Source organism: Mustela nigripes, unplaced genomic scaffold (genome assembly GCF_022355385.1).
Source record: "Mustela nigripes isolate SB6536 unplaced genomic scaffold, MUSNIG.SB6536 HiC_scaffold_148, whole genome shotgun sequence".
Lineage (NCBI taxonomy): Eukaryota > Metazoa > Chordata > Mammalia > Carnivora > Mustelidae > Mustela > Mustela nigripes.
In genome coordinates this window covers 7,144,984-7,169,092 of record NW_026739562.1, presented here as the reverse complement: position 1 = coordinate 7,169,092, position 24,109 = coordinate 7,144,984, and the positions used below count along the sequence as shown (strand labels likewise).

Sequence of the window (24,109 nt, the reverse complement as noted above, 5' to 3'; positions counted from 1 at the left end):
GTGAGCAGCATTTGGGGAATATTGGTATATAACTTCCTAGGCTACTCTGGGGGCTTGAGTACCCTCCCCCACCTTTTAACTGCTAATGGAGTTAGTGCTTCCTCTTATCATTCTAAAACTCTCTTTTATCAAATTTCAAACAAAGGTCTAGAGGCCTGATTAATGAGGCATGTTTCCATACAATCCCAAATCCCACATCCAGGTTTTGCACATTGTAATATCGCTCACCAGGCCCCTGTGACACTACCTGGAAATAACACGGAGATCCCTGATCTGCTCATCACCCACTAGGCACCTGCCTACAACAAGCCTCAAGACTCACAACTCACAAGGGTGTGTTCTGGTGGACTCTGTATCCCCATTTTATGCAGAGGAAATCTAGGGCTCCTGGAGAGTAAGCGCCTAGCCCCAAGACGCATGTCAACAAATGGTAGAAACGTCTGAATCCAAAGCCCCATAAGCAACTCAGACAGGTCTTCCCCACCCAGGTCCAATCAAGATCCCCCAGGCCTCATTACCAGCCTCAGGGTCAACTACTCCTTAACTCTGAACACACTCAACCTCCATAAATCTGCCCATTGGTGAAACCAGTGGGCTGAGCCCTTGGGCAAAAGTACTGGAGCAGCAGGGTTAGAATGGGCCTGTGGCCAGAGGGAAAGGGAATAGAAACCAACTTTAAATATGCCACAGATGTCAAGGGTCTTCCAGGTTGACGGGGCAGAGGGAAGCAGCGGACAGGGCTGATGTGAAAAGCACCCACAGAATGATCCAGAGAAAAGCAGCCCCTTCGCCATGGGTGGCTTGCCCCCAATCACCAGAGAAATGAACAAGAGTCAGAAAAAAAGCAGAGAACAAAGCAAAGCTCTGAGACAGCATCTCACATCCACGAGGTGGCTAGGATCAAAACGCTGGCCACCTGCAGGCGTCAGCAGGGACAAGAAGGACTCTGTCCTCACAGATGGCCAGTGAGGGGCAAAATGGTCCAGCTGCTCTGGGATACGGTCTAGCAGGTCCTCAGATGATTAAACACACAGTTCATTAACATGGAGTCGATTAACCTAGCAATTCCGCTCCTAGGTAGACGCCCAAGAGGAAATATGTCCACACAGAAACTCGCACACCAGCACAAACAGGAGCAATGAGCCAAAGATGGAACCAACCCCGCTGTCTGTCGACAGGCAAATGGACGAACCAAATGTGGTATGTCCATGCTGCGGAACAGAAAGGCCACAGAAAGGAATGATAATGCTACATCCACAGGGACAACATGTCACAACAGGGAGGCACTTGGAAAACATCAAGCTAGGTGCAAGAAGCCAGTCACAACAGGCCACCTACTCATTCACATGAATCCCCTAATCTCCTATGATCTCCTTCGTAGGGAAGTCCAGAACTGGGACATCTCTAGAGACAGAGCAAATCAGTGGTTCCTAAGGGCTGGAAAGCGGAGAGGTGTGATGGCTAAAGACAGAGTTTCTTACTGAGGTGATGAGGGGGTCCTCCCGCTGATGGGGGTGATGGCTGCATACAGAGGAGAATATACTGAACACCATGAAATTACACACTTTAAATGGGCAAACTGTGTGGTATGTGACTACATTGGAATAAAGTGGTTTTAAGAAATCTGCCAAGTGGCACCCGGGTGGCTCAGTCAGTTAAACATCTGACTCTTGATTTCAGCTTGGGTCTCAATCTCAGGGTCTTGGAATCCAGCCCCATGTCAGACTTGGTGCTCAAGAGGGAAGGGGGGACAAGGGGGTGTGCCTAGCTCCCTCTCCCTCTCCTCCCGCTCATGCTTGCTTGCTGAAACAAATAAATAAAATCTTAAAAGAAAAAGAAATCTGCCAAATATTCATCATCAGCAATCAGAGAAGGAAAAGGAAACCATGTTCCACTACCTGCTTGAAAAGTTCTCCCTAGAGAAACAGGAGTTTCTGTGTGAGTGGGAGTACGAAGGAGATGGCATATGGGCATTCATGTATAGGGTTGGAGATGAGCTCGAGTTTTGGTTTGAAGTCCTGACCCCCACGATTAGCTGCATGGCCTTGGACAAGCAACCTGGCCCTTGAAGCTCCAGTTTCCCAACTGGGACAAAGGGAAAGAGGGATACCTGTCCACTGGTACCGTTCCAAGGATACAGAATTATGGCTCACAAATCCTTCAGTGACCAATGAACAGCAGCAATTTGGTGGCTGTTAGAGGTATTGCTGTCTGCCAAGCCTCATTAGCTTTTGCTGAGGATCCCCCGGGAGTTTAAGGCTGCTGAATTGGTCTCCAACAAGACCCATCCTAAAGGAATTTTCAAACACCAGAAGACCCCAAGTCCCTTATTATTAAAGCCAGGAAGTTCACTAGAAATTAGTGTCTCTCAAAACGAAGGCCTTTGGATATGTTCTCAAGACCCAAAAGCTCACGTTAAGAATTTTTAATTCAATGTTTTCATTTAAAAAAAAAATCAGTATATGGGAATCATTAGGAGATTCCCGTCCCAAAGAGTATTGTGCTTGGAACTCGGTTGGCACCTGTGCTCAACTGAATTCTTGGCCCCGGTTCCTGCCCCTCCCCATGGGCCATGTGATTCTGCACAGGGCTCTCTCTTACAGCTGGTGGGGACTTCTTCTTCAGGTGCCTCCCTTTTCCGGCTTGGTGTCAGCCGTATGACTTGTCTGGCCGAAGGGATGTTACCACACACCAAGCAAGCATAGACTGGAAATGTGCTTGCAAGGGTGGGCTTGCCTCTGGGGCCTCACTGCACCCAGCAAAATCAGTCCCTCGTGGTCCCCCAGCAGACACCCCAGACACCCCAGACACCCCAGACTATAAATGAGGACCGGCAGCTGGGCCAGCAGATACACAAGCAAGCATGCCGGACTGCTACTCTACAGAGCAGGTCGGCAAACTATGGCCTGCAAGGGAAATCCAGCTGCTGCCAGTGTTGGATGGCCAAGCAGCGAAGAACGGTTTGTGCATTTCTCAGTGGCTGGAAATAAACCAAGGGAAGACTATCTCATCATGTAAAAGGTATACGGAATTCAAATCTTGGCACCTGTTGACAGTTTTACTAGACCACACCAGACCTGACTATTCTCCCGCTATAAGGGCAGAACTGAGGACATGTGGGGTCCACAGAGCCTAAAATATTTACAATCCGGCCCTTTACACAAAAAGTGTGCAACACCAGTTCTAGGTCACCAAATTCTGGACACACAGCTCTCCAGACGACAGTACTTACTGCTGTCTGCCGCGAGCTAGCAAAAGAAGAGTAAATGCAAACTTAAGAAACACAGGACCCATTCTGGCAAAGAACAGGTTAGGAACCATTGAGGTAAGTGCACTAAAAGATTCCCCAGTGTTTTAGAGACAAACGAAGAAAATGAGGGGGTCACCCGATAAATAAGAGTTTTGTACCAGGAAAACACCATCTGACACACTACACTGATTTCCTTCGATTGAATTATGTTGGTTGGTATCATTCTGTTCATTTTATATTTGTAAGTCTGTCTTGGGTAGTTGTAGCTGTTTAAGAGTTAGAAGAAATGGGGGCACCTGGGTGGCTCAGTCGGTTGGGTGGCTGCCTTCAGCTCAGGTCGTGATCTTAAGGTCCTAGGATTGAGCCCCATATCGCGCTCCCTGCTCAGCGGAGGGCCTACTTCTCCCTTTCCCTCTGCCTACCGCTCTACCTGCTTGTGCGCGCTCTCTCTCTCTGTCAAATAAATAAATAAAATCTCAGAAAAAAAAAAAAAAGAGAGAAGAAATGTTGTTTCATCTAGATCCATGTTCATACCTTTTCGAATTACATTAACCTAAGATTAATGTAACATTGGGACACCACCAACACCCCCCCCCCACTACATTAAAAGTCACCTGACCAACAGAGACAGGAAAAGGTGCAGAAGTTCTCTGGTCAGGACGGAAATGCAGATCAAAACCACAAAGAGCTACCCCTGCAGGCCTGTTAGAACGGTTAGCATCAAGGTGACAAGGGAGATCAAGCGCTGGCCAGGATGTGGAGAGAAGGGAACTCCTGAGCGCGGCTTTGGGAACGTACACGGACACAGCCACCACAGAAAAGAGTGCAGAGGTTCCTCAAACACTTAAAAATAGAACTACCACGTGATCCAGTGATTTCTTTCTTAGAAACAGAAACACTTAATGTGAAAAGTTTTGTGACCTTCCTGTCTTCCCTGCAGCATTGCTTACTACGGCCAAGACATGGGGACAACCCAGATATCCCTCGGCAGATAAAGGGACGGGGAAGGTGTGGTAGAGATCTACAGTGGAGTGTTATTCATCCATGAAAAAGAATGAAATCTTGCCATTTGCAACGACACGGATGGACCTTCTGTGCATGATGCTGAGTGAGACGAGTCAGACACAGGCAAATACCAGGTGATCTCACCTATATGTGGAATCTGAAAAAGAAAAACATCAAAACCCGAACTCCTAGATATGGAGAACAGATTGGCAGTTGCCAGAGGCAGAGGGTGGGGAGGGGGGGAGTGAAGATGGTCAAAGTGAAATAAGTAAGCCCTGGCCATGTAAGAGACAGCACAGTGACCATAGTTATTCCTTTATTTAAAAAGTCACCTCAATACGAACCAGGTGAGAAAACCACCACAGCAGAAGTGCTGAGAAGACAAGGCATGGTGAAGGTCAAGCTAGGAGCTCCTTTACACTAGACATACTGTGCCAGCTCAGAATAGTTTTTCTCACTCTTTTATTCCAGAATAATAGATTAGGAGAATAAGAGACAGTTCTAGCCAAAACGGGTTCACCAACATAGTACATATTTGTGGGGAATCTTTGGTTCGGTTTGTGAATCATAAACAAACGACCAGCATTTGTCAAATAGTTATATGAGACAAGCCCATTTAATGCTTCTGATCTTAAGCGGAATCTTAAGACTCGGGTACATAACTTTTTTATTCCTGGAAGAGCTGATATTGAATTGATAGTGTTTTAAGGATCCCTCACATGTTAGAATACGAGAAAAGCAAATTTTTTTCTAGCATCATCTTCCACTCTTCCTTCTAAGCACACTCTGTATTTTCACTACCCCTTATCACCTTTCATCCCTCAATGTGCCCGTGCCCGTGCCCCCTGCTGCTCACGTCCGTGTTCCCTCAGTCCCCGATGCCACTGACCACTCACTGCAACTCAACCCTCGACACCTAGTTCAGACCTAAAAGCCAGGAGACCCCAGTGGCCACGCACACACTTAGTGCCTAGGGATCTGGTGTTCTGCACGCCATTTCCACTAAAACAAATTAGGACTCCTGGGAGAGATGACTAGAACATCTTCTTGCTCCAGAAAGTAAGGGAAGTATGAAAATAAGGACAAGGAGCCAGCCTGAATGGGCTCCCGCTGGCCAAATCTAGGGCAATTTAAACATCAGAATGAATAATGACAGGAATGGACTAGAACACACGGAAGAAAAAAAAGGATTCAAGAGTCCATCCTGATGCTAAAAATAACTTTAACAAAAATGAGGGATGAGGTGGAGGAGAAAGTTGAGCAATTTTTTTTTTTTTAACAGAAGGATGTCCCGTAGTAATGTAGAATGTAAATCATTTCAAGCCATGAATAATAATTGATGATGCAGGCAGGAATCATCAACAGTTGCTAAAACGACTGGGTAAAAGGTAAGACAAACTGACCTCACATGCCTCCCGCTATCTATAGGGAGAAAGACACAACACCCTCCGTGCCAAAAAGCTACGATCTGCATCTATCATGAGGAAACAATCAGGCAAATCTAAACCGTGCAACGTTCTGCAAACCACTGCCCAGGACTTCTCCAAGATATCAATATCCTGAGAGAGAGAGAGAGAAAACAAAACAAAACAAAACAAAAAAACGACGCAGGGGAACTCTTCTAGAATGAAGGAGACTAATGAGACGTGACCATTAAATGCGGCGTGGGATGCTTCAGTGGGTCCTGGATGGGGGAAAGACTATAAAGGTCACTTCCCCAGGGCCACAGGCAAGATGTGACTATGGACTCCAGTTAAGACAGTACTGTAACCACGGTTAAATTTCCTGCCTATAATATTTCTATCGTGGGGACAGAGGAACAGCAGTCGACAAACTATGGCTATGGCTCAAATGCAGCCCCCTGTCTGCTTTTGTACAACTGGGAGGGAAGCATGGTGCTTGCAGTTCTTAATGATTACAAAAAAGTTTTTTTTTTATATTAATTTCATTTATATGGTTTTATGTGTGAAACATAGAGATGTGAGTTGCATTTGAAGTTATAGGATGTTCACATCTGGCGTTCACAAATAAAGTTTTAACGGAACACAGCTACCCTGGTTCATTCATCTACTGTCTCTGGCTGCTTTCGCCCCGCAACTGCAGAGTTGCGTAGCAGTGATGGGGAGCACGTGGCCCATAAAGCCTGATGTCTATGACCATCTCTCAAGCAATTCAGAACACAAAGCAAAAAGAAACAAAACACAAAAGAGCATGCGCACGCACGCGCACACACACGCCTGTTGGTATATATAGGAGAGATTCAAGCAACTCTTACAAAACGTTAGCAATGAGTGAATTAGGTGCAGGGTATGTGGGTGTTTTATTATATTACCCTTGTAACTTTTTCATGGAGTCTAAAAATTGCAAAATAAAGAGTTAATAAAAAATGAGCGGCCAAGCATGGGAAGTACCTGCTCATACACATACACACACATGTCCACCTGTCTCAGGTGTTCCTTCTTTTCTTCCTGGACAAGCCCCTTATTCTTGCCTTCTCAGAGCTCTCCCAAACTCAGTGACACCTGCGTGCTCCCGCTGACATCTCGCAGCATTGCTACTGTCGGCTTCTATGTCCCTCTATCCCAGACACTCGGGGGTTCTCAGACTCTGTTCTGGATGCTGTGTCATAAGATTCTGAACATTTTACAATGGAACTTGAAATGGAGAACACTGGAAAATACCATTTCACCTCGGTTTCCCCCAGGAATAGTAGGAGCTAGCAAGCAGAGGGGCTGACCGACAGCAGGTGAGGAAGGCCCCCACATAGTGTCCTCATTATAAGGACCCCCAGGAAATCTCCCGTCCAGTATCAGCACCCAGAAAGGAAGACCTCCCCAGGAGCTAACTGGGGACTTTTCACAATATGGACAGAAGGTGCTGGTAGCTGACCAGGCTTCCCTTTTCCCCAGTGGCTGCTGGCTTGGGACCCCCCTAGAGCTAAAAGCGTATACAAGGGTCGTTCTGGTCTGCAATTTTAGCCTCATTCCTGCCTCTGCTTAGGGTCTCTATTCTTGCTTTTCTTTCTTCTGTCACTCCCAGTTTTAATATGCTATGATGTTCTATTTTATGTGTCCTGCTAAGCTACCCTAAATCCCTTCTGGAATAAGACGGAGTCCAAGCAAGAAATGTAAATGGACACCCTGTGCTGGCCTCCTCTTTCTTCCTCCTGTTTCCAAACCACCCGGCTGCCGGCACTCCCAAACACCCCAGGCCTGCAGCAGGGTCGCTGGCCGCCACTGGCTGAGGGCGGCCTGGCAGGCCCGGCAAGAACTGGGATTTATCATTTCCAATGAGATGAGAAGGCAGAGGAAGGGGGCATTTCTTTTCTAAGCAGTCAGAGGTCCGGGCAGAACTCTGGCAGAGGAGGCCAGGCCATGGAGAGATGCAAAACAGACATGGCATGGCCACCTAGTTCATCTAGAGACAGGCCCTGGCCTGTGGGACCAGGTTTCCTCTGGCCAGAGGGGAGACAGAGAAGGAATGAGTACTGGGCGGGAAAAATGAGTAGAATAAAGTCAGGCAAGGCCAACAGGGAGGAAGAGGCGAGATAAGGAAGGCAGGTGGAGAAGGCCCAAGAGGCAGAAGAGAGGGCAGGTTCTAGAGTCAAGACTGCTAGGTTAGAATCCCAGCTCTGCTACTCATTAGTTGCTTAGTTTTGGGCAGACTGACTTCCCTCTCCAGGCCTCAGTTTTCCCAGCAGTACAATGGGTAGAATAATATCTACTTCCCGGGGACATCGTTAAGATCAAATGAGATCACGCTGTCAAGTGCTAAGCACAGACCCAGAAACTTCGTTAAGTGCTAAAGAAGCGGGAACAGGCATGCTTCTCCTTAGCTCTGCCGTTATTTCCACTGGAGTAGAGTGTGCACACTGAGGCCCCGTGGAAGGAAATGTGCTGGATGAAGGCCAGAGCTTTAGAACACAGGCAGAAGGTCAAGAAAGACATCGAGAATGCGTGAGACAGCACCCGACCAATGAATGCAGTTTATCTGAGATACCATGCTTCCATATCCCGGTCCAAAATCAGCTCTGTGGTTCACCCCACCTTTCCCCACCCCCTTCCGTTCAACCAATGCAGCAACTGAGCAGGCATAGCGGTTCCTCATTCCTGCTTTTCCCCAACTCAAAGCCTGACTGAGGACACGCACACGCACGGACGCGTGCGCACACACATACACGGGGCTCTGCTTTCTTGAGCCATCTTGCCTATCTGTTCTCTCAGGGCCTCTCACCTCTCTGGATCACAAAGGTCAGAGCCTCCACATGGCCTCTGTGACCTCTGGCCACTCCCTACCCCGCACCCATCCCCATGTCACAGCTCACAGCAGCCCCAAGGCCCTAGGAAAGAACCTCCAGCAGGGCAACAGGGCTGCCCACCCCCTGGGCCCTGAACTGCAGGCCACGCCCACTCTCCACTGGTAGAGCTGGTCTACCACCAGGTTGCACACTCCAGGGGTTCCTCCTCTTCCTTGCCTCTAGACCGCAGCGCCATGCTGCAAACCAGGGAAGGCTGCTTGCCCGGCTGGGCTGTCCTAAGGTGTAGGTTCTTGTGGGCGGGGGAAGGAGCAAAGCCCTAGATTTTTGCCTTTGCTGAACCTCTACCCATCCTTTAAGACCCATCTCCAGTGTGCCCATGAAAAGCCACTCTCCTCCTCCCTGGCCCCACAACATTCTACAAGAACTACAACCGCCAGTGACACTCCACCTTGATGGGACCTGGTTGGGAATAGAGCTCCTCGCCTCCCATCCTGAAAGTCTGGCACTGTGGAAAGGCGCTATCTTTGTGGGAAGCCAAAGTCTACCGTGCATCAACCTTGGGAGTTGGGGTCACGTGCTTAACCTCTTTAGTCCTGGGCTCCACCCTCGGAACCAGAAGGCCAGCGACCTTCGCCTGTGGGGCTGTCAGAGGAGTAATATAGCACCCAGCTAGCCTAGAATCCTTGCTTTCGAGCAGCCAGACTTTCAAAACAAGCCAGCCAGCCTTGCTGGCTCTCTCCTCCCCTCCCACTCATATCTCCATCCCCAGCAGTGTGGCTTCCATCTCGAAACTGCCCGTAGCCAGGATACAGAGCACTGTGCCCTGTGCAAGCCCAGCGGCTTTCAGTACCCCCTGCTTCTCTGCCACCAGGCAACTACCGCCCATCCTTTCCAGGGGCCTCAGCTGCATCCAGGCATGTGCTTTGTGTGCCCTCCGCCCAGGCCCCTGTCCTCAGCAGACCCGCATGCGCCGACCTGTCCTTGGACCGCCCACCTGGGCGTCTCCTAGCCATGGGCACCTGTAGCTCACTCACGGCACCTGAACTCACCTTCGCCACTCCCCTGGCTCAGGCCAGCAATCTCCCGCTCTCTGCATGTGTCGACAGACGTCCCCCCCACCCTAGACCCGCAAGCCCACTGCATTCACCTCCTATCCCTTTTTAACAAACTGCCACAACCCCGGAGCTTCAAACACCGCCCGTTTATTACCTCACAGTTCCAGAGGCTGGAAGGCCTAAAAATCAAGGTGTCGGCAGGGCTGAGTTCCTTCTGAAGGCTTAAGGGAAGATTCTACTTCCTTACCTTTTCTAGCTTCTAAAGGGAACCTGCACTCCTTGGCTCCTGGCTCCTTCTTCTATCTTCAAGGCCAGCGGGATAACATCTTCCCATATTTTCTGAGTCGGATTCTCTTGTCTCTGTCTTAGAAGGATGCTTGTAATTCCATGGGGCCCGCCTCCATAATCCAAGATAATCTCCCCATCTCAAGAGCCTTAATGTAATACCCTGCAGAGAGTCCCTTTGGCCATCTACGAGGACATAGGCAGGGATCCAGGGGTCAGGACAGGGCCATCCTCAGAGAAGCCATGATTAGGCCTACTACACTTCCCTCCCTCCAACCACTATGAGTCTCTAGGATATCCCTTTAGCGACAGCAAAACTGTTGACCTGTCTTGCCTTCCATAGGCAACGTCTCCATCTGAACCTTCTTGGTCATAGAAGAGCTTGTCCACCCTACCTCATCATTCCTCTGGAGTCAACCAGCTCTCCAGGAGGACAGCCCCCCCTCCACCAGGTTTTTCAAGGATGCTACTGTCTTTCTCTGAACAAAACCCCCCGCTCCCGGGTCTGCTTGCAGCTGTCCCCTCCCAGCTCCCGTCTCTCCTGCACTGATCTCACCGCTGTTCCAGCTTCCGAGAAGTGGGTCTACTGGTCGCCTGGGTTCTAACAGTGTTCCCACCTTGCCGCTCTCTCGAAGGGCTTCACCACAGCACCATCAGCCACTTGGACCAGATCATTCTTCGCGGGACGAGGCTGTCCCATGCACTGTGAAAGGTTTAGCAGCATCCCCGGTCTCTGCCTTCCAGATGCCAGTAGCATATCCCCATCCCAAGTTACGATGGCCAAAAATGTCTCCAGATGTTACCAAATGCCTGGGGTGGGCAGGGCGTGGGGGGCACCAACTCCCCCAGGTCAAGAACCACTGTTTGACCGAGTAGTTCTTCCAAGGTCACCAGTGACTTCTCTGGCACTAAATCCAGTGGACACTTCTGAGCCCTTCTCTCGTTGGCCCTTCTGGCCTCCCCACCTCTCAGGCTGCAATTCCTATCTCCCTTGCTGGATCACGTTCCCCTCGCGGACTGCTAACCTTAGGCCCTCTCCACCTCTCATTCACCTGTTCTCCCTGGGGGCTGCCCTCAGCACCCCCAGCCCTACCAACACCTACATCCAGGTGACTCAGGAACTGACATCTGCAAACCTCCTCTCCCAGCTCCACACACATGTAGCTAACTGTCTAGTTGACAGGGCCACTGGGGACCTTGCTGTCACTCCAAACTCTGCGAGTCCAAAACCAGAAAGGGGATCTTGCCCTCCACCCAGGCCCTGCCCTGCATTCCACTTCTAAGAGTCCCCTTCCTGACCTACTGAGAGCAGAACACTGAAGGACTTGTTCCGGCCAATTCCCTCTCCCTTACTTAGGCCAATTGATCTGTTTGCCTGTCAATCTTGCTCATCCCTGAACCAGGTCATAAACCAGTTCCCCTGTCTCCATGTTGCCAACCCACGCTCGCTCAAGCCTCCACTATCACCGAAGTAGAGAACGAATGTAGTCCTCTAACTGGGATGTGGGCATCCATTCTCCACCAATGCCTGCACCCCTGATCTGTTCTCTAGGCTGCACCCAAAGTCATCCTTTCAAAACATAAACAAAACTTTTTATTGTTCTTAAAGAGCAGAAGTCCCAGTTTGGTCTACTGGGCCCTAGACTTCCAAGTTTCTCTCTCCCCTTCCTGGCCCCTGGTACTCCAGGGACTGCACTCCAGGTACGAAGCTACAATCCAGGTACAATGACCTTCTTCTAGGTCAATGGCACAATGGCAAATGTGCCATTCTCTCCTGCCACAGGGCCTTTGCACATGCTGTTCTGTCCATCTGGTGGGCATTCTCTCCTGTCAATCACAGCTCCACTATCAGGAAACCTTCCCTGACCTCTGGTCACATCAATTCCTCCAGTTGTTCCCTTTTCTCCTAGCCTCACTGTCTCTTCATCTCCTGAATCATGATTTTACATTTATTTATCTTATTGTTTGATTCATTCTAGCTTCCCCATAAGAAGCCCTATGAGGGCAGGACTGATGTCTGATCTGGCCCATCACTATATCCCCAAGGCCTGTTCAATGCCTAGCACAGAGGAGCCCCACAAGAAGGGTTTAATTAATGACTAATGAATGATCTTCCAACTCCCTAAGCCTGACTTTCTCTACTGACTCCGCCTTCTTCCCTCTCTGTTCAAGCTTGACTCCCGAGAGTCAAGAGTCATCCCTAATAATCCTTCCTCTTCAGATCATAACAAACCCTCTTCCTCACCTCCACATCCCATCTGTTAATAAATCTCAGAGATTCTTCTTTCTGAACCTCTCACAAATGTGCCTGCCTCCAGCACCCAAGTTGAAACCAGCATCTTTGCCTGCCCATCCCGGTTCTCCATTCTGCTACCGAACCTGCCCATTCTGCCAGGCCTCTGCCTGGCCTGCTTCAGCGTTTTCCTCCAGCCCACAGGAGAAGCACACACTTACCCAGACTCAGGAAATGTAGCGTGATCTACTCCTGCCTCCTTCTCAGCTGATTTCTCGCCACACTGACTCTTGAGCTCATTGCTAACACCACACTGGACCTGTTGGGAGCTTCCCTCACTCAGCTGCTCTGTGTGCCTACAGCATTCTTCCCTCTCCTGTCCCCTGACTGCTACTCAGTCCTCAAGTCTCAGGCTGAAGGAAATCCTGCCCAAACCCCTCAAGGAGGCCAACGACAATGATAATAATAACTGATACTCACTGCATGCTTCCCGAAGGCAGGCACAGCTCTAAAAACTTCATAATATTGACCTATTTCCTCTCCACCATCAATTATAATTATTCTGTTATAGAACACAGGCACAGAGAAGTTAAATGACTCGTCCAAGGTCACATTTGATAGTAAACAGTAAAGCTGGCTGACATAACAAACTTGGGCTCCAGGCCCCAGATCCCCGAGCACCATGAACACCACCGTCTCCCTCTGCTCCAAGAGTGTCCCGTCTTCCCCCTTCCCTAGCAATGATCATGTGTGCACGTACCTGTCCCGTATCTGTTCTCCCCACCAGACTGTCCCCTCCCTGAGGGCAGGGGCGACTTCCTCCAGTACCCAGTCCAGCACCCAGCATCACTGCTTTTTGGGCTAAATGTCATGCTCTGCATTCCCACAGCCCCCAGACCCAAGTCACCCACTGCGGAGGAGGGTCTGGGTCAACCTTTTGTAAATGCCACACAATGGCCCGCCAGACACACACACATGAACATTCACAGAGAAATCGTCCTGAGTTCCGCCTGGCTGGCCCGCCATGGGTTCCCTAGAGCCCCACCGGTTCTACTGATGACCCCAGCCAGACGGGCCCCTCAGCATGGCCATCAGCCACCCAGGGTGGCACACCTACTCAGCCAGGGCAAGGGGATAGGGAGATCCATCATCCCCGCAGCCTGGATGGATGGCAGGAAAACTCTCGGGCCAGGCTGGGCCAGCATATGGCTCCCCCTGCTGGTTTCCTTCCATGCTCCTTAGCACCCTCTCCCACTGCACGGGCCAGGGGACACTCACCAGCCAGGAGAAGAAGCCAGCTGATTTGTCCTGGGTGGAGATCTGCCCCTCATAGGGGCCGAAGATGTGGCCCTTGGGGATGACCTCATTTATGCATCGCACGTCATTCTCCCCACTGGCTTCCTTGACCACCTCCATGCCCTGCGGGATGGTGAGGGCAGCCCTGTCTGGGATGCCCACGGGCACTGGCGTGTCGGACACAAACACTGGGGGACCGTGGTTCGGGCACTCATCCACAAAGTACTCCTGGCAGGACTCGCAGACTGAAGGGACGGAAAGAGCGAAAGAGCCTCAGTTGGTGCGGGGAGGCGGGACGCCCACGGCGGAGGCTGAGGGGCTGCAGGGAGACCCACCCTGAGGATGGCATCAGACAGTGGAAAGCACACTGCATGGGACTCACGAGTCCCGGCCCTGGCTCCACCCCAGCCAGCCACAGGCCCCTGAGTCTTCAGTGGTAAAAACCCATTCCCCTCCCTGGGGGCTCGGCAGACACGCCTGCCAGTGAGAAGGAGGCCCGGAGCTTCCTTTGTTTGAAGTTCACAGCCTAGCTCTGGAGGCAGATGGCCCTGGGTTGGAACGGCAACTGTGTGCATCTGAGGGCTGTGGGACCCGAAGCAGGGCTCTCAGCCCCCACCAAGCCCCAGGGTCCTCACCTGGAAAATGGGACCAATAAGGGCCACTTCAGGGGTTAAGGGTGAGGATTAATGGAAGCCTGGACCGGTCTCTGATACATCATAGGCAAGTGCCTATCATTAGTCCTATGGCTGCAAATTCCCTGAGCAGAGATGGGGTATGGGGGTGGGGGAGCAGGGTGAAGGGGTGAAGGGAGGAGAAAGCCAGGAACAGCCCCAGGCTCCACTTACACCAGAAGTCCACTTGCTGGAAGCTTTTGGGCATGATGAGCTCACGCTTCCCCTTCAGTTTCTTGGGCTCCACTTCCATGGGTGAGGGGTCTGGTCTCCTAGAGCTGGCCAGACCAGGGGCCAGTAAAGGAAGCAAAGAAGCCATCAGAGAGTGGGAGGCTGGTGGGCAGAGAAGCCATGGACCCGGCCAGGAGGCCACGGGGACGTGGGGATGTGGGGCAGGCGATGGAGTGCCAGCCTGTTCAGGGCAGGGGATCCTGAAAAGGTAGGTGTTCTGAGACCTGGGCCTAGGCCTTCCAGAGCCACCATGCAGGTTCTTTTGGTCTTCTAGGGCCTGTGCTCGCTCACATCTGCTCCCAGAAGCTGCCCAGAGCAGGCGAAGGACTATGGGCTAGGAGTGGGAACTCTCCCCAGGACGTGCAACCAACCCAGCCCCGAGATTCCCCACTTCTCCCTCTCCTGCCCCCACGTCAGGGCCTCACCAGGGCTGGCCATACTCCTGGTCTCGGAGTGGGGAGCAGACCTCGGTCTTCACCACGGTCACCATATCCCCCACAGCCGCCTTGGTCTGGGCCAGGCACTCCTTCATGTTGTCAGTCATTCTGTCCTGGGGACACGAAGGCGGGACCAGCACAGGAAGAGGATCAAAGAGACAGGGGAAGAAGGGTGAGTGTCAGAGAGGGCAAGTGGGGGTCCCCTGGAGTCTGGTTACCCTCCCTGCCATCCCCAGAGGAAACGCTTGAGAACAGAGACAACAAAAACAGCTGTAGCCCGGCCAAGAGGAAATGCCATTTCTATCCCGGGCTGGTCCTGGGGACGACTGGAGCCACCAGCCCCATGGGGTCAGAGGCCGAGGGGCAGCTCAGGCCAGGGGGCAGGACTGGAGAGCACAGCATGGATCCCGAGACCAAAGAAAGGGCAAAGGATGAGACTTCCACAGAAGCCTCCGCACAAAAGTCTGCAATGGGGGACCGGGAGAGGGACCCACTCGGGTCCAGCTGGGGCCAAGGAGGGACTGACAGAGGAACCTGGCTCCTGGGCACCAGGCTGCGCAGCCCCCTCACTCAGGGGCTGCCAGGGAATGTGGCCAAGCCCGCTCTGCCAGCTCAGAGCAGGTACAGGCGGGCCTGGGGTCCTGGTGCGGGCCGGCAGGGCCAGCCCTGATTCCAAGCCCCACCCGCTCTCTCTAGGGGAGTCTCCCCAGCCCGCCGCTTACCGCCCTCCTCCACCACCGCGCCGGGCTTCAGCCCCTCCCTCGGCACCCCGGGATCCTCATGCCAAGCCCGGGGACACTCTTCGGGCCAGGGCGGCGCGCGGCTCGGACTGGGACCGCGCTCGCGGCCCGGGACTGGGCGAGCTGCGTGTGTGACTCACTACCCGGGGCCCCGCTGGCCACACCCCTGCTCCTCGGCTAATCAGCCCCCTGCTCCCCACCGGGGCCCCAAAGCCGGCGGCGGTTGGGAGGGGTGCGGGGAAACACGACGGCCTGCCCCCTCCTCCGAGCCGGCGGGGCCGGGGGGCGCGCGGAGGGGGGCGGGGGCTGCCCGGGGCGGGCCGAGTCGCCCCTCCCCGGCCCCGGGGCCGCCGCCTCCCCACCCGCCCCCGGCTCCCGCAGCCCCGCGGGGCGTCCCGCCCGCGTGTCCGGCGGGGAAAGTGTGAGGTCCCGCGGCCGGGCGCAGGGGCGGCGCGGGGGGCCGGGGAGGGCGCGGGCCGCTCTCTCCCTCTCACCAACCTTCCCGGCGGGGAGCTCCCTGCCCTGCCCGGCCCGGCCCTGCCCAGCGCCGCCCCCCGCCCGCCAGGCCCGGCATTCCTTGCGGGGGCATGTGGCTTCTTGCCGGCCCCGGGGGCACGCAGTTGGCTGGCGGCCGGGAGGGGGGCGCGCGGGGAGCGGGAGGGACCGGGCGCCCGGGAGGGGCGGCGGCCAGGGGCCCACCCGGGGGGAGGAGGGAGTGCAGCCCCCCGCGGGGCGGGGGGGGGGGGGGGGCCGGGGGGGGGGGGGGGGGGGCCGGGGGGGCGGGGAATGGGGGGGGGGGCGAGCCCGGAGAGGGCGGGCGTGGGGAGCCGGTCGGCGACGTGCGCGGGCGGCCCCCCGCGCTCCCTCCCTGCGGCCGCAGCGGACTCAGAGTGGCTGCGGCGCGGCCTGCGGCGAACCCGGCCACACCACCGATCCCTGCCTGCCCCCCAACCGCCGGGCGCGCCGCACGCCGCCCCTTCCCCACCTGCGCGGTGCGGGCTGGGGGCCCGGCGCCTGCGTAGGTGGGAGGGGGCACCGATCTCCTGGCCCACCGAATGGCCCCCAGCCACCTGTCAAGGGAGGAGGGTTGCGGTCACCAGACAGGAACCCAGGGCGGGAAGATGTCGAGGGACTCCCCCAAGGTCACGCAGTCCGTTCCTGATGGAGTCTAGACTGGAGCTGGGGGCCTGCTCTGAGTAAACTGGAAACAGGAGAACCCCCAGATTCAAGCGTTACGTTTCAGGTCTGGTACACCTCTATGCCACACTCTCAGCCCAGCCTCTTTCAGAAGGATAACCAGGATCACCCTGGGGTGGGATCGGCAGCCTACAAGTCCAGCTGCCAGGTGGGGACAAGGTCTTCCTTCTCTGAGGAGCACTTCTCACTGGGAGGGGCAGCTTTCACACAAAATACCTCCGGAGGTAGTGAATACTGGTGGTTGGAGGCCTAGGTTCCCAAAGGAGCACCGTTTATGTTCAAATCCCAGTGATTGGCTGTGTGACCGTGCCCCCCCCCCCCACCGCAGGTGTTAGGGACTGAAAGTTTGTGTGCTCTCCCACCCCGTATGTTGGTGCCCTAAGCCCTAATGTGACTGTATTTGGAGACAGGACCTGTGAGGAGGTGGTAAAGTTTAAATGATTTCATAAAAGTGGAGCCCTAATCCAAAAGGAAGAGACACCAGAGCTGGCTTTCTCTATGCCCCAGGTGAGGACGAGAAGGCATCAGTGTGCAAATCAGGAAGAGAACTCTCCCCAGGAACCAAATTGGCTTGCACCTTGATCTTGGACTTCCCGGCCTCTGAAACTGTGAGAAATAAATCTTGTTTAGGCCACCCTGTCTGTGTCCTTTGTTCAGCTGCAAAACGTGGCTAGCGTTAGAGTCTATCACAGCCATTGCTGTATGGAAATGGACAAAGATGAATTTGGAGAAGGTTAGGCACAGTCTCTGCATACCTGCCCAGGAAGAAAGCTGATCAGGAAGGTGGGTATGAGTGACCTCATTAAGGGGTGGCTTTGAATTCTCTCCATTGGATTGGATTTGTTTTTTTTTAAGTCAATCATTTGCAGACTCTGGCAATTTATTAGAAACAGACTGCTTGGGACCATTTTGCATTTCTCCTGCTCTGGCCCCTGCATCCTTCACCAGCACACGCCTCCTCCTCCCCCGGCCCTGCCCCCATGCCACCTCCACCCTGCTGTGGTGCCTGTGAACTTGCTGTGTCCTCTCCTCTGGAGCACACCCAGAAAAACGCCTACAAATCCTTCATCTCTCACTGTTGTTCCCCATCCCCCTCCACCCTCACTGCCATAATACCTCCAGCCCCATGTCCATTTCTGCATGGCACTTGTCACCCTTAGAACAGTCTTTTGTTCGCATGACTATTTGATTAATACCTGTTTCCCATAATACATGGTAAGTTCCACGAGGGCAGGCACTGACCACTGAAGAGCCAGCACTTGTAACCGTGCCCGGTACCAGGGCAGAACTAGCGAAAGGCAAGCAACGTGCCAGGGCAGAAACTTTAAGGAGACACCGCCTCTCCAGGTCCTGCACTTGTAGGAACGGCACCTGAAAGTGAATGCGTCCTTGAATTTGGCACCGAAGGTGCCTTGTAACTGCACCCTAGTCTCAGCCTTACCTAGCACATAAGCTCATTCTCAATATTTACTAAATGATTGACCAGATGGCCCATGTCGCAATTCACTGCCTACCCCCACACCCCCATAGGTCTGCTGGCCCCACTGAGAATCTCAGCTCTTAAAGAGATCTCAAAAGGATGGGGAGGTTATTGTTTTGAATCCTCTTCTCTCTGGGGTACTCTCAGGGATCCCGGCCAGGCAACGTGGGTGGCCCGGTGGGTGAGGCTGGCCTTGAGAGGCAGCAAGGTTCAGCGGAGAGTGTGATGGAATTAGATTCACGAGTCCTGGATCTGAACCTGATAGGAAGAGTGTATGCTGTGAGCATGCGCACATCACTTAAACTCACCAGGCCTTAGTGTCTTCCTGGTAAAATGGAAATCATCATAATTGCCAGGCAATCCCCATGAGAAATAAATGAGGTAAAGGCTGGGGCGAGGCCTTGGGAAGAGCCAAGTGCTATGGATCTGTAAAGGATGTTAGTATTAAACTTGCCACCCAGAGGCAGAGGCAAGGGGTGAGCAGAAAGAAGATGTGTGTTGGGCGGGGGGACCCAAAAAGGGGAAGGGAAGGAGGGAAAAGCAGGAGTAAGAGAATAAAGGATGGAGGGTGAGAGAGAGGAAAAGAGACATACAGCCACTTTCCTGAGTCTTAAACAGAAAACCATCTCTTCTGAGAAAAGCATTTCTATCTCAAAGTAGAGATGTCTACTGGCCATTTTCTTTCATGTTTAATTTTTTACTAACATCCACCTTCATCACGTAAAAAGCATTGTGATGATTTGTAACACAAACACAGAATGCTTAACGGGACAGAGATTTCATGGAGAAAGGTTGATGCCAATCATACCAAGCATCTGTTGTAAGATGGCTAGTCATCTAGCCGCCCATTCAGTTCTGAGCCTCCCAGCAGCTAGAGCAAAAAGGGAACTACGATGGGTTACAGAGTACTCAGTATTTGATATTTATGTATTGACCGCACAATTAAGTTCTTTCCATTCTTGGAAGAGTCCGGCTGCCTGGGGGAACCAGAACCGAGTCTCACTTGCATGACTGATGTACACTACAGCTGCTTTCTGTGTCTGTAATGAAGGCTGTGGGGACAGGGTGAGATGTGGCAGGACTTCCATCTGGGGAGAGAGAGAAAGAGAATGCCCCGGGCTAGTGTCCTTCACTGGGTCCATCTCAGCGGGCACCATAAAGCCTGAGCCCGCTGAAGCTCCAGGAGCCATGTCTGCGAGCCACTCTGGACCTGTTCGTCCAGCGAGGGGCTTGGGGGAGGGGTGGTCAGCAGGCCTTGTGGAGGACTCTGAGCTGCTGGCAATGCTTCCTCTCAGCTGGCTCCTCTGAGTCTGCACACGCAGAGATTAGGCATGTTGCAAACCCAGCAATGAGATGCAAACCCAAGAGGAGGGGGCAGAAGGCAACTTGGGAAGCAGCAGCTCTGTTTTCACCCTCGGCGGGGTGCCAGGGTCCTGGAATGCCAAGCAGCCGATGTGGCCCGAGGACTGGGAATCCGTGCCCACTCGGTTTCCCTAGCGGCTGGCACCCTGAGAATGTGACGGGTCCACGCCGGGACCAGCACAGCATCCTTGTCCTTCCCTCTGATACCCAAGGGACTGGAGATTAGAAGGCGGGGTCAAGCCACAGAGGGACCTGGGATGGGTATCCCGAGCTCTGAGTTTCAGTCCTGGCTGTGCTGTAAACTTTCTAGGTGACCTTGTGCAAGTTCCTTCCTGCCTTGTCCTGAGCCTCGGTTTCCCCTTCTTGAAAAAATCAAAGGTCCAACGTGGTTATTAATGGTAAACCACCGGGGTAAGGGAGAAAGAACACAGAATTCTTAAATGGAGTTGTTCAATTACATGTCCAGCAAACACTGCCCTTAGAACAAATATATGCCTTTAATTTACACATAAAACAGATTTGTAAATGTATGGAGATAATTCTAGGATGAATGAATGATACATTTATTTTAAAATGTTATTGAATTCATGGAAGCTGAATGTCACCACGCATTTGGTTAATCAAACGATACCCGCACAACCACTTACAAGCTATGTAACCTGGAGAAAATGAACCACTCCTACCTTAGTTTCCCCATCTGTCCAGCAGAACAGAATCTGTCTCATAGGCTATTTTACATAGCATAACACCTGGCATAGAAAAAGCACTCTATAAATATGAGTTCTTGTTATCATTCATTTTATTTGTTGTTTTAAAAGTAGAGCATCAGGTGGGCACATTGATAAAAATTTTTGACACCAAAAAGGGGGCACTTATAAGCAGTTACTACCTTTAGGAGAGAAACACTTTTGAAAAGTCTATACTACAAAGATGCTCATCCCAACAGAAAAAAATGGGAAATACTATTTAAAAAACAATTTGTAAAAGAAGACAAATGGCCAGTATGCTTTATGGAAAACCACAAAACTTTCATACCCAAATAAATATAGATTAAAATAAACATCATTTTTCCTCTATTAAGTTAGCGAAGATTTAAAAAATCTCAATAATATTCCATGTTGGCAAGAGTGTGAGGGAAAGACCCTACATACTCTTCTGGTTGGAAAAACTAATCAGTATGAACTTTCTGGAGGGCAATTTGGCCACACATATCAAAAGACTTGAAACGAGCAAAAACTTCATAGGAACGACCCCAAGTCTAGGAGTTTCTCCTAAGGACGTAATTAAGCGGTGTGCAAAGATGTACCCACAAGGCTGTCCTCTGCAGCACTATTTTTAGTAGGAAACAAACAAACAAACAACCCCAGGGAAAAATACACACCATGAAAATAGGAGCAAAATTAATATATAGCACACAGTGAAATATTGGACAGCAATGAACAGTGCTTTAGAAGAATATTTATTGACACAGAAACAACACGCTCAACATATTGTTAATGAAAAGTGAAAGTCACTAACTGAAAGAAGATAATTTGAATGGCTCTCTGCTGTGTGATTCCAACTATAGGACATTCTGGAAAAGGCAAAACGATGGAGATGGTAAAAAGTTCAGTGGTTACCCAGGGTTAGCAGGAGGGAGGGATGAACAGGCAGAAGCACAGAGGATTTTTAGGGCAGTGAAACTACTCTGTGTGGTAGGGTAATTGTGAACCCATGGGTCCACAATTGGGTACGTCTGTTTAAATCCACAGAATGTTGGGCACCAACAGGGAGCCTTGATGTAAACCACAGACTCTGGGCGAGCATGGCATGTCAATGCACGTGCATGAGTTGTAATAATGTACCCCTTCCCGTACACTCCCACGGCAGGGGGGGGGGGGGGGGGGGGGGGGGGGGGGGGGGGAGGGGGTGGGAGGAGGGCCCATAGCAGGTGTGTGGGGACAGGGGGAATGTGAAAACTCTATGCTTTCTCCCCCTCGCGTTACTGTGAATCTAGAACTTCTCTAGAAAGTCAAATCTCTTTTTAAAAAATGCAAATTGTGAAAAGATAGATACAAAATAATCCCATTTTAGAAATATATACATACACAGATTTGCACACACAGGTCTGGGAGGATATATTCTGGGGGATCGCTTGCGGTTACTTGGCACAGCGTGTTAAAGAGAAAGAGTGTCTCTTTTCTTCTTTTTGCTTAGGAGGAAAAAAAGATGTCACTTAAAAATTGTTTCAGGGAACTCTTGACCATCATTTAATTTAGAAACTGCTGGAGAAGATAAGGTTTAAGGTTCTGTCTCCTCACGCACTTGTCCCTGGATGCTAAGACCCAACCAACTGACTGGAGGAAGGAGGACTCCAAGTTCGAGGCTGAATGCCAGGCATACTGCCCATTTGATGAATGAATGCAAATTGACTAATCAATCAGTAAGGACCCCGATATTTCTATCATGAAAGACTTCTATTTTTAGTTTACTTTATGATTCCCATTTTGAAAGATTTTGTCTACCGAAAAGGCTGTATACGTTGTATGATCATTCATTTTCGGGGCTCCTGGGTGGCCCAGTCAGTTAAGCATCCTGACTCTTGGTTCAGGCTCAGGTCCTAATCTAGCCCCGCATTGGGCTCTGTGCTCAGCAGGAAGCCTGCTTAAGACTGTCTGTCCCTCTCTTTCTGCCCCTCCCTCGGCCCCCCTCTCTCGGTCTCTGAAATAAATAAATACATCTAAAAAAAAAAATTCATTCCTTTTCCTAGCTTTTCTTACACACACTGGCATGTGATAACCAGCAACCACACTGCTTAGTTACTATCATCCTAAGGAAAAGCAAAGAGATCTGGCCCGCTCATTCATTTGTCTTGCTGATTACAGGGAACTGTACAATATTCATTAAGCTTCTTTATATTTACAGAATACCTCAGTGGGTCAATTACTATGCAGCAACGAGACTGAACAAACCACAGCTCCATGCTATGGTATGAAGCCGCAATGCTAAGAAGTGAGACCCCAAATGTACATACTGTATGGTTCCAGTTATAAAAAGTTAAAAAAAAAATGGGCCAAATTATGGTGTTGTTGGAAATGTGCATGGTAATCCTTGGGAAGAACTAGAAAGGGATAAGCCAGGCGCTTCTCAGAGGCTGGTTATGCTCTATTTCTTGATCTTGGTGCTAGTCCACTGGGTGTGTGAAGTTTGTGAAAGTAGATTGAGCCATGCTTTTATAATATGCGGATTTTTCTGTTTTTATACGTTGGTAGAAACAAAGGGAAAATATCTGCAGGAGCCCTAAGGGCCAAGAGCTCCCATGGTGGGAAGTTCTGGCCCAGTCAGTGTAGCCCCTGATCATGCAGCTGCAGAACTGGGGTCCAGCCAGCTGGGTTTCAGCTCTTCATCTGCAGAGCAGTTTCCAGTGAGCGCAGCTGGCTATGGGGGGGAGAGGGGGAAGGGCAAGAAAACACATTCTCCCAAGGAGGTCCCTCCTGAGGAACCTTTTCAGGGTAACAGGTTGACTCCATCCTTGATCAGATTTTGACAGAAAAAGGTTGGAAGAGCTCCCTGAGCCAAGCACAGAGGTGGTCAAGGATGGCACCTTTTGTGTGTGTGTGTGTGTGTGTGTGTGTGTGTGTGTGTGTGTTTGCTTCTCATAGTAGACCCTGCTGGTGGCTTACCTGGATCCCATTCCTCCATTCCTCCCCACTAACAGAACCAGACATTGTTCAGGTGTGACATGTCCCTCCCAGGACCTGCTGAGCCTACCCTCAGGCCCCGGTGTGGGCTTCCAATTAATTTAAGCCTATTACGGTGATACCATCCCCCTCCCCAGTTATTAGATCATGAACCTGGTCTTTCATTCATCAGCACCTGACATTCCCCTCCCCAGGTCAGATACCTGACCTACTTAGGCCCGTTGGAAGGAAGAAAGGGACTTCTATTTCATGACTTGGGCAGGGAAGCACACAGCCATTGTCGAGAAATAGCAGACATGTTGTGCAAAGGCCTTTGGTGGGAAGCCCCCCCACCCCCAGGATGAAGCTGTACCAGCTTTGTGTGTACTTTATGTGTAATTATGTTATGTGTAATAAGTAATGTTTGTTCTTTGTCCCCAGTTCCTGGCAGAGAGCACCTAAAACTCCTGGAATTTCCCAAGTAACAGGAGTGTCTTTTGTTATTCATAAGTAGCCCCTTTCCAGCTCCCCTGAGTTTATGCTGGTAAGTGACTAAGGGTGGGGCCCCTACAGAGCACCCCCCCCCGCCATGGGTCTGGTCACTGGAACCAGGTTAGGGTTAAGAACCAGAAACTAAAAGTTAAAACTTCCGGCCCCACCCACTGACCTCCTGGGAGGGGAGGAGCCTGGAGATGGAGTCTACAAAAGTCCTTTGGTTTTTAAATTGACAGATGATGGACATACAACAGCATATTCGTTTCAGGTGCGCCACATACTGGTCTGCTATCTGTATATATTGCGAAATGATCACAGTAAGTCAAGTTAACATCTATCGTGGTTACGGAATTCATTTTCTTGTGATGAAAACACTTAAGACCTACTCTTGTAGCAACTTCCAAATACGCAACACAGTGTTATTAACTATAGCCACCATTGCACATTGCATCCCC

At 51.4% G+C, this 24,109-nt stretch overlaps 1 protein-coding gene across 4 annotated transcripts in view; it reads right to left on the bottom strand.

Annotated features, from left to right (window-relative positions):
- The window catches only part of LOC132008526 (PR domain-containing protein 11-like), a 76,989-nt gene that overhangs the window by 30,688 nt on the left and 22,192 nt on the right, over positions 1-24,109 (bottom strand). The window contains exons 1-4 of one of the 4 annotated variants that reach the window (XM_059387169.1): positions 15,444-15,792; positions 14,710-14,834; positions 14,228-14,331; positions 13,365-13,627 (exon numbers count right to left, since the gene is read on the bottom strand). In XM_059387169.1, coding sequence (XP_059243152.1) covers positions 13,365-13,627; positions 14,228-14,331; positions 14,710-14,828 — 486 coding nt within the window. In that variant the 5' untranslated portion in view covers positions 14,829-14,834; positions 15,444-15,792. Of the gene's footprint in view, positions 1-13,364; positions 13,628-14,227; positions 14,332-14,709; positions 14,835-15,443; positions 15,793-24,109 lie in introns of those variants that run through there. The other 3 variants (XM_059387171.1, XM_059387172.1, XM_059387170.1) reach the window with 3 other exon arrangements.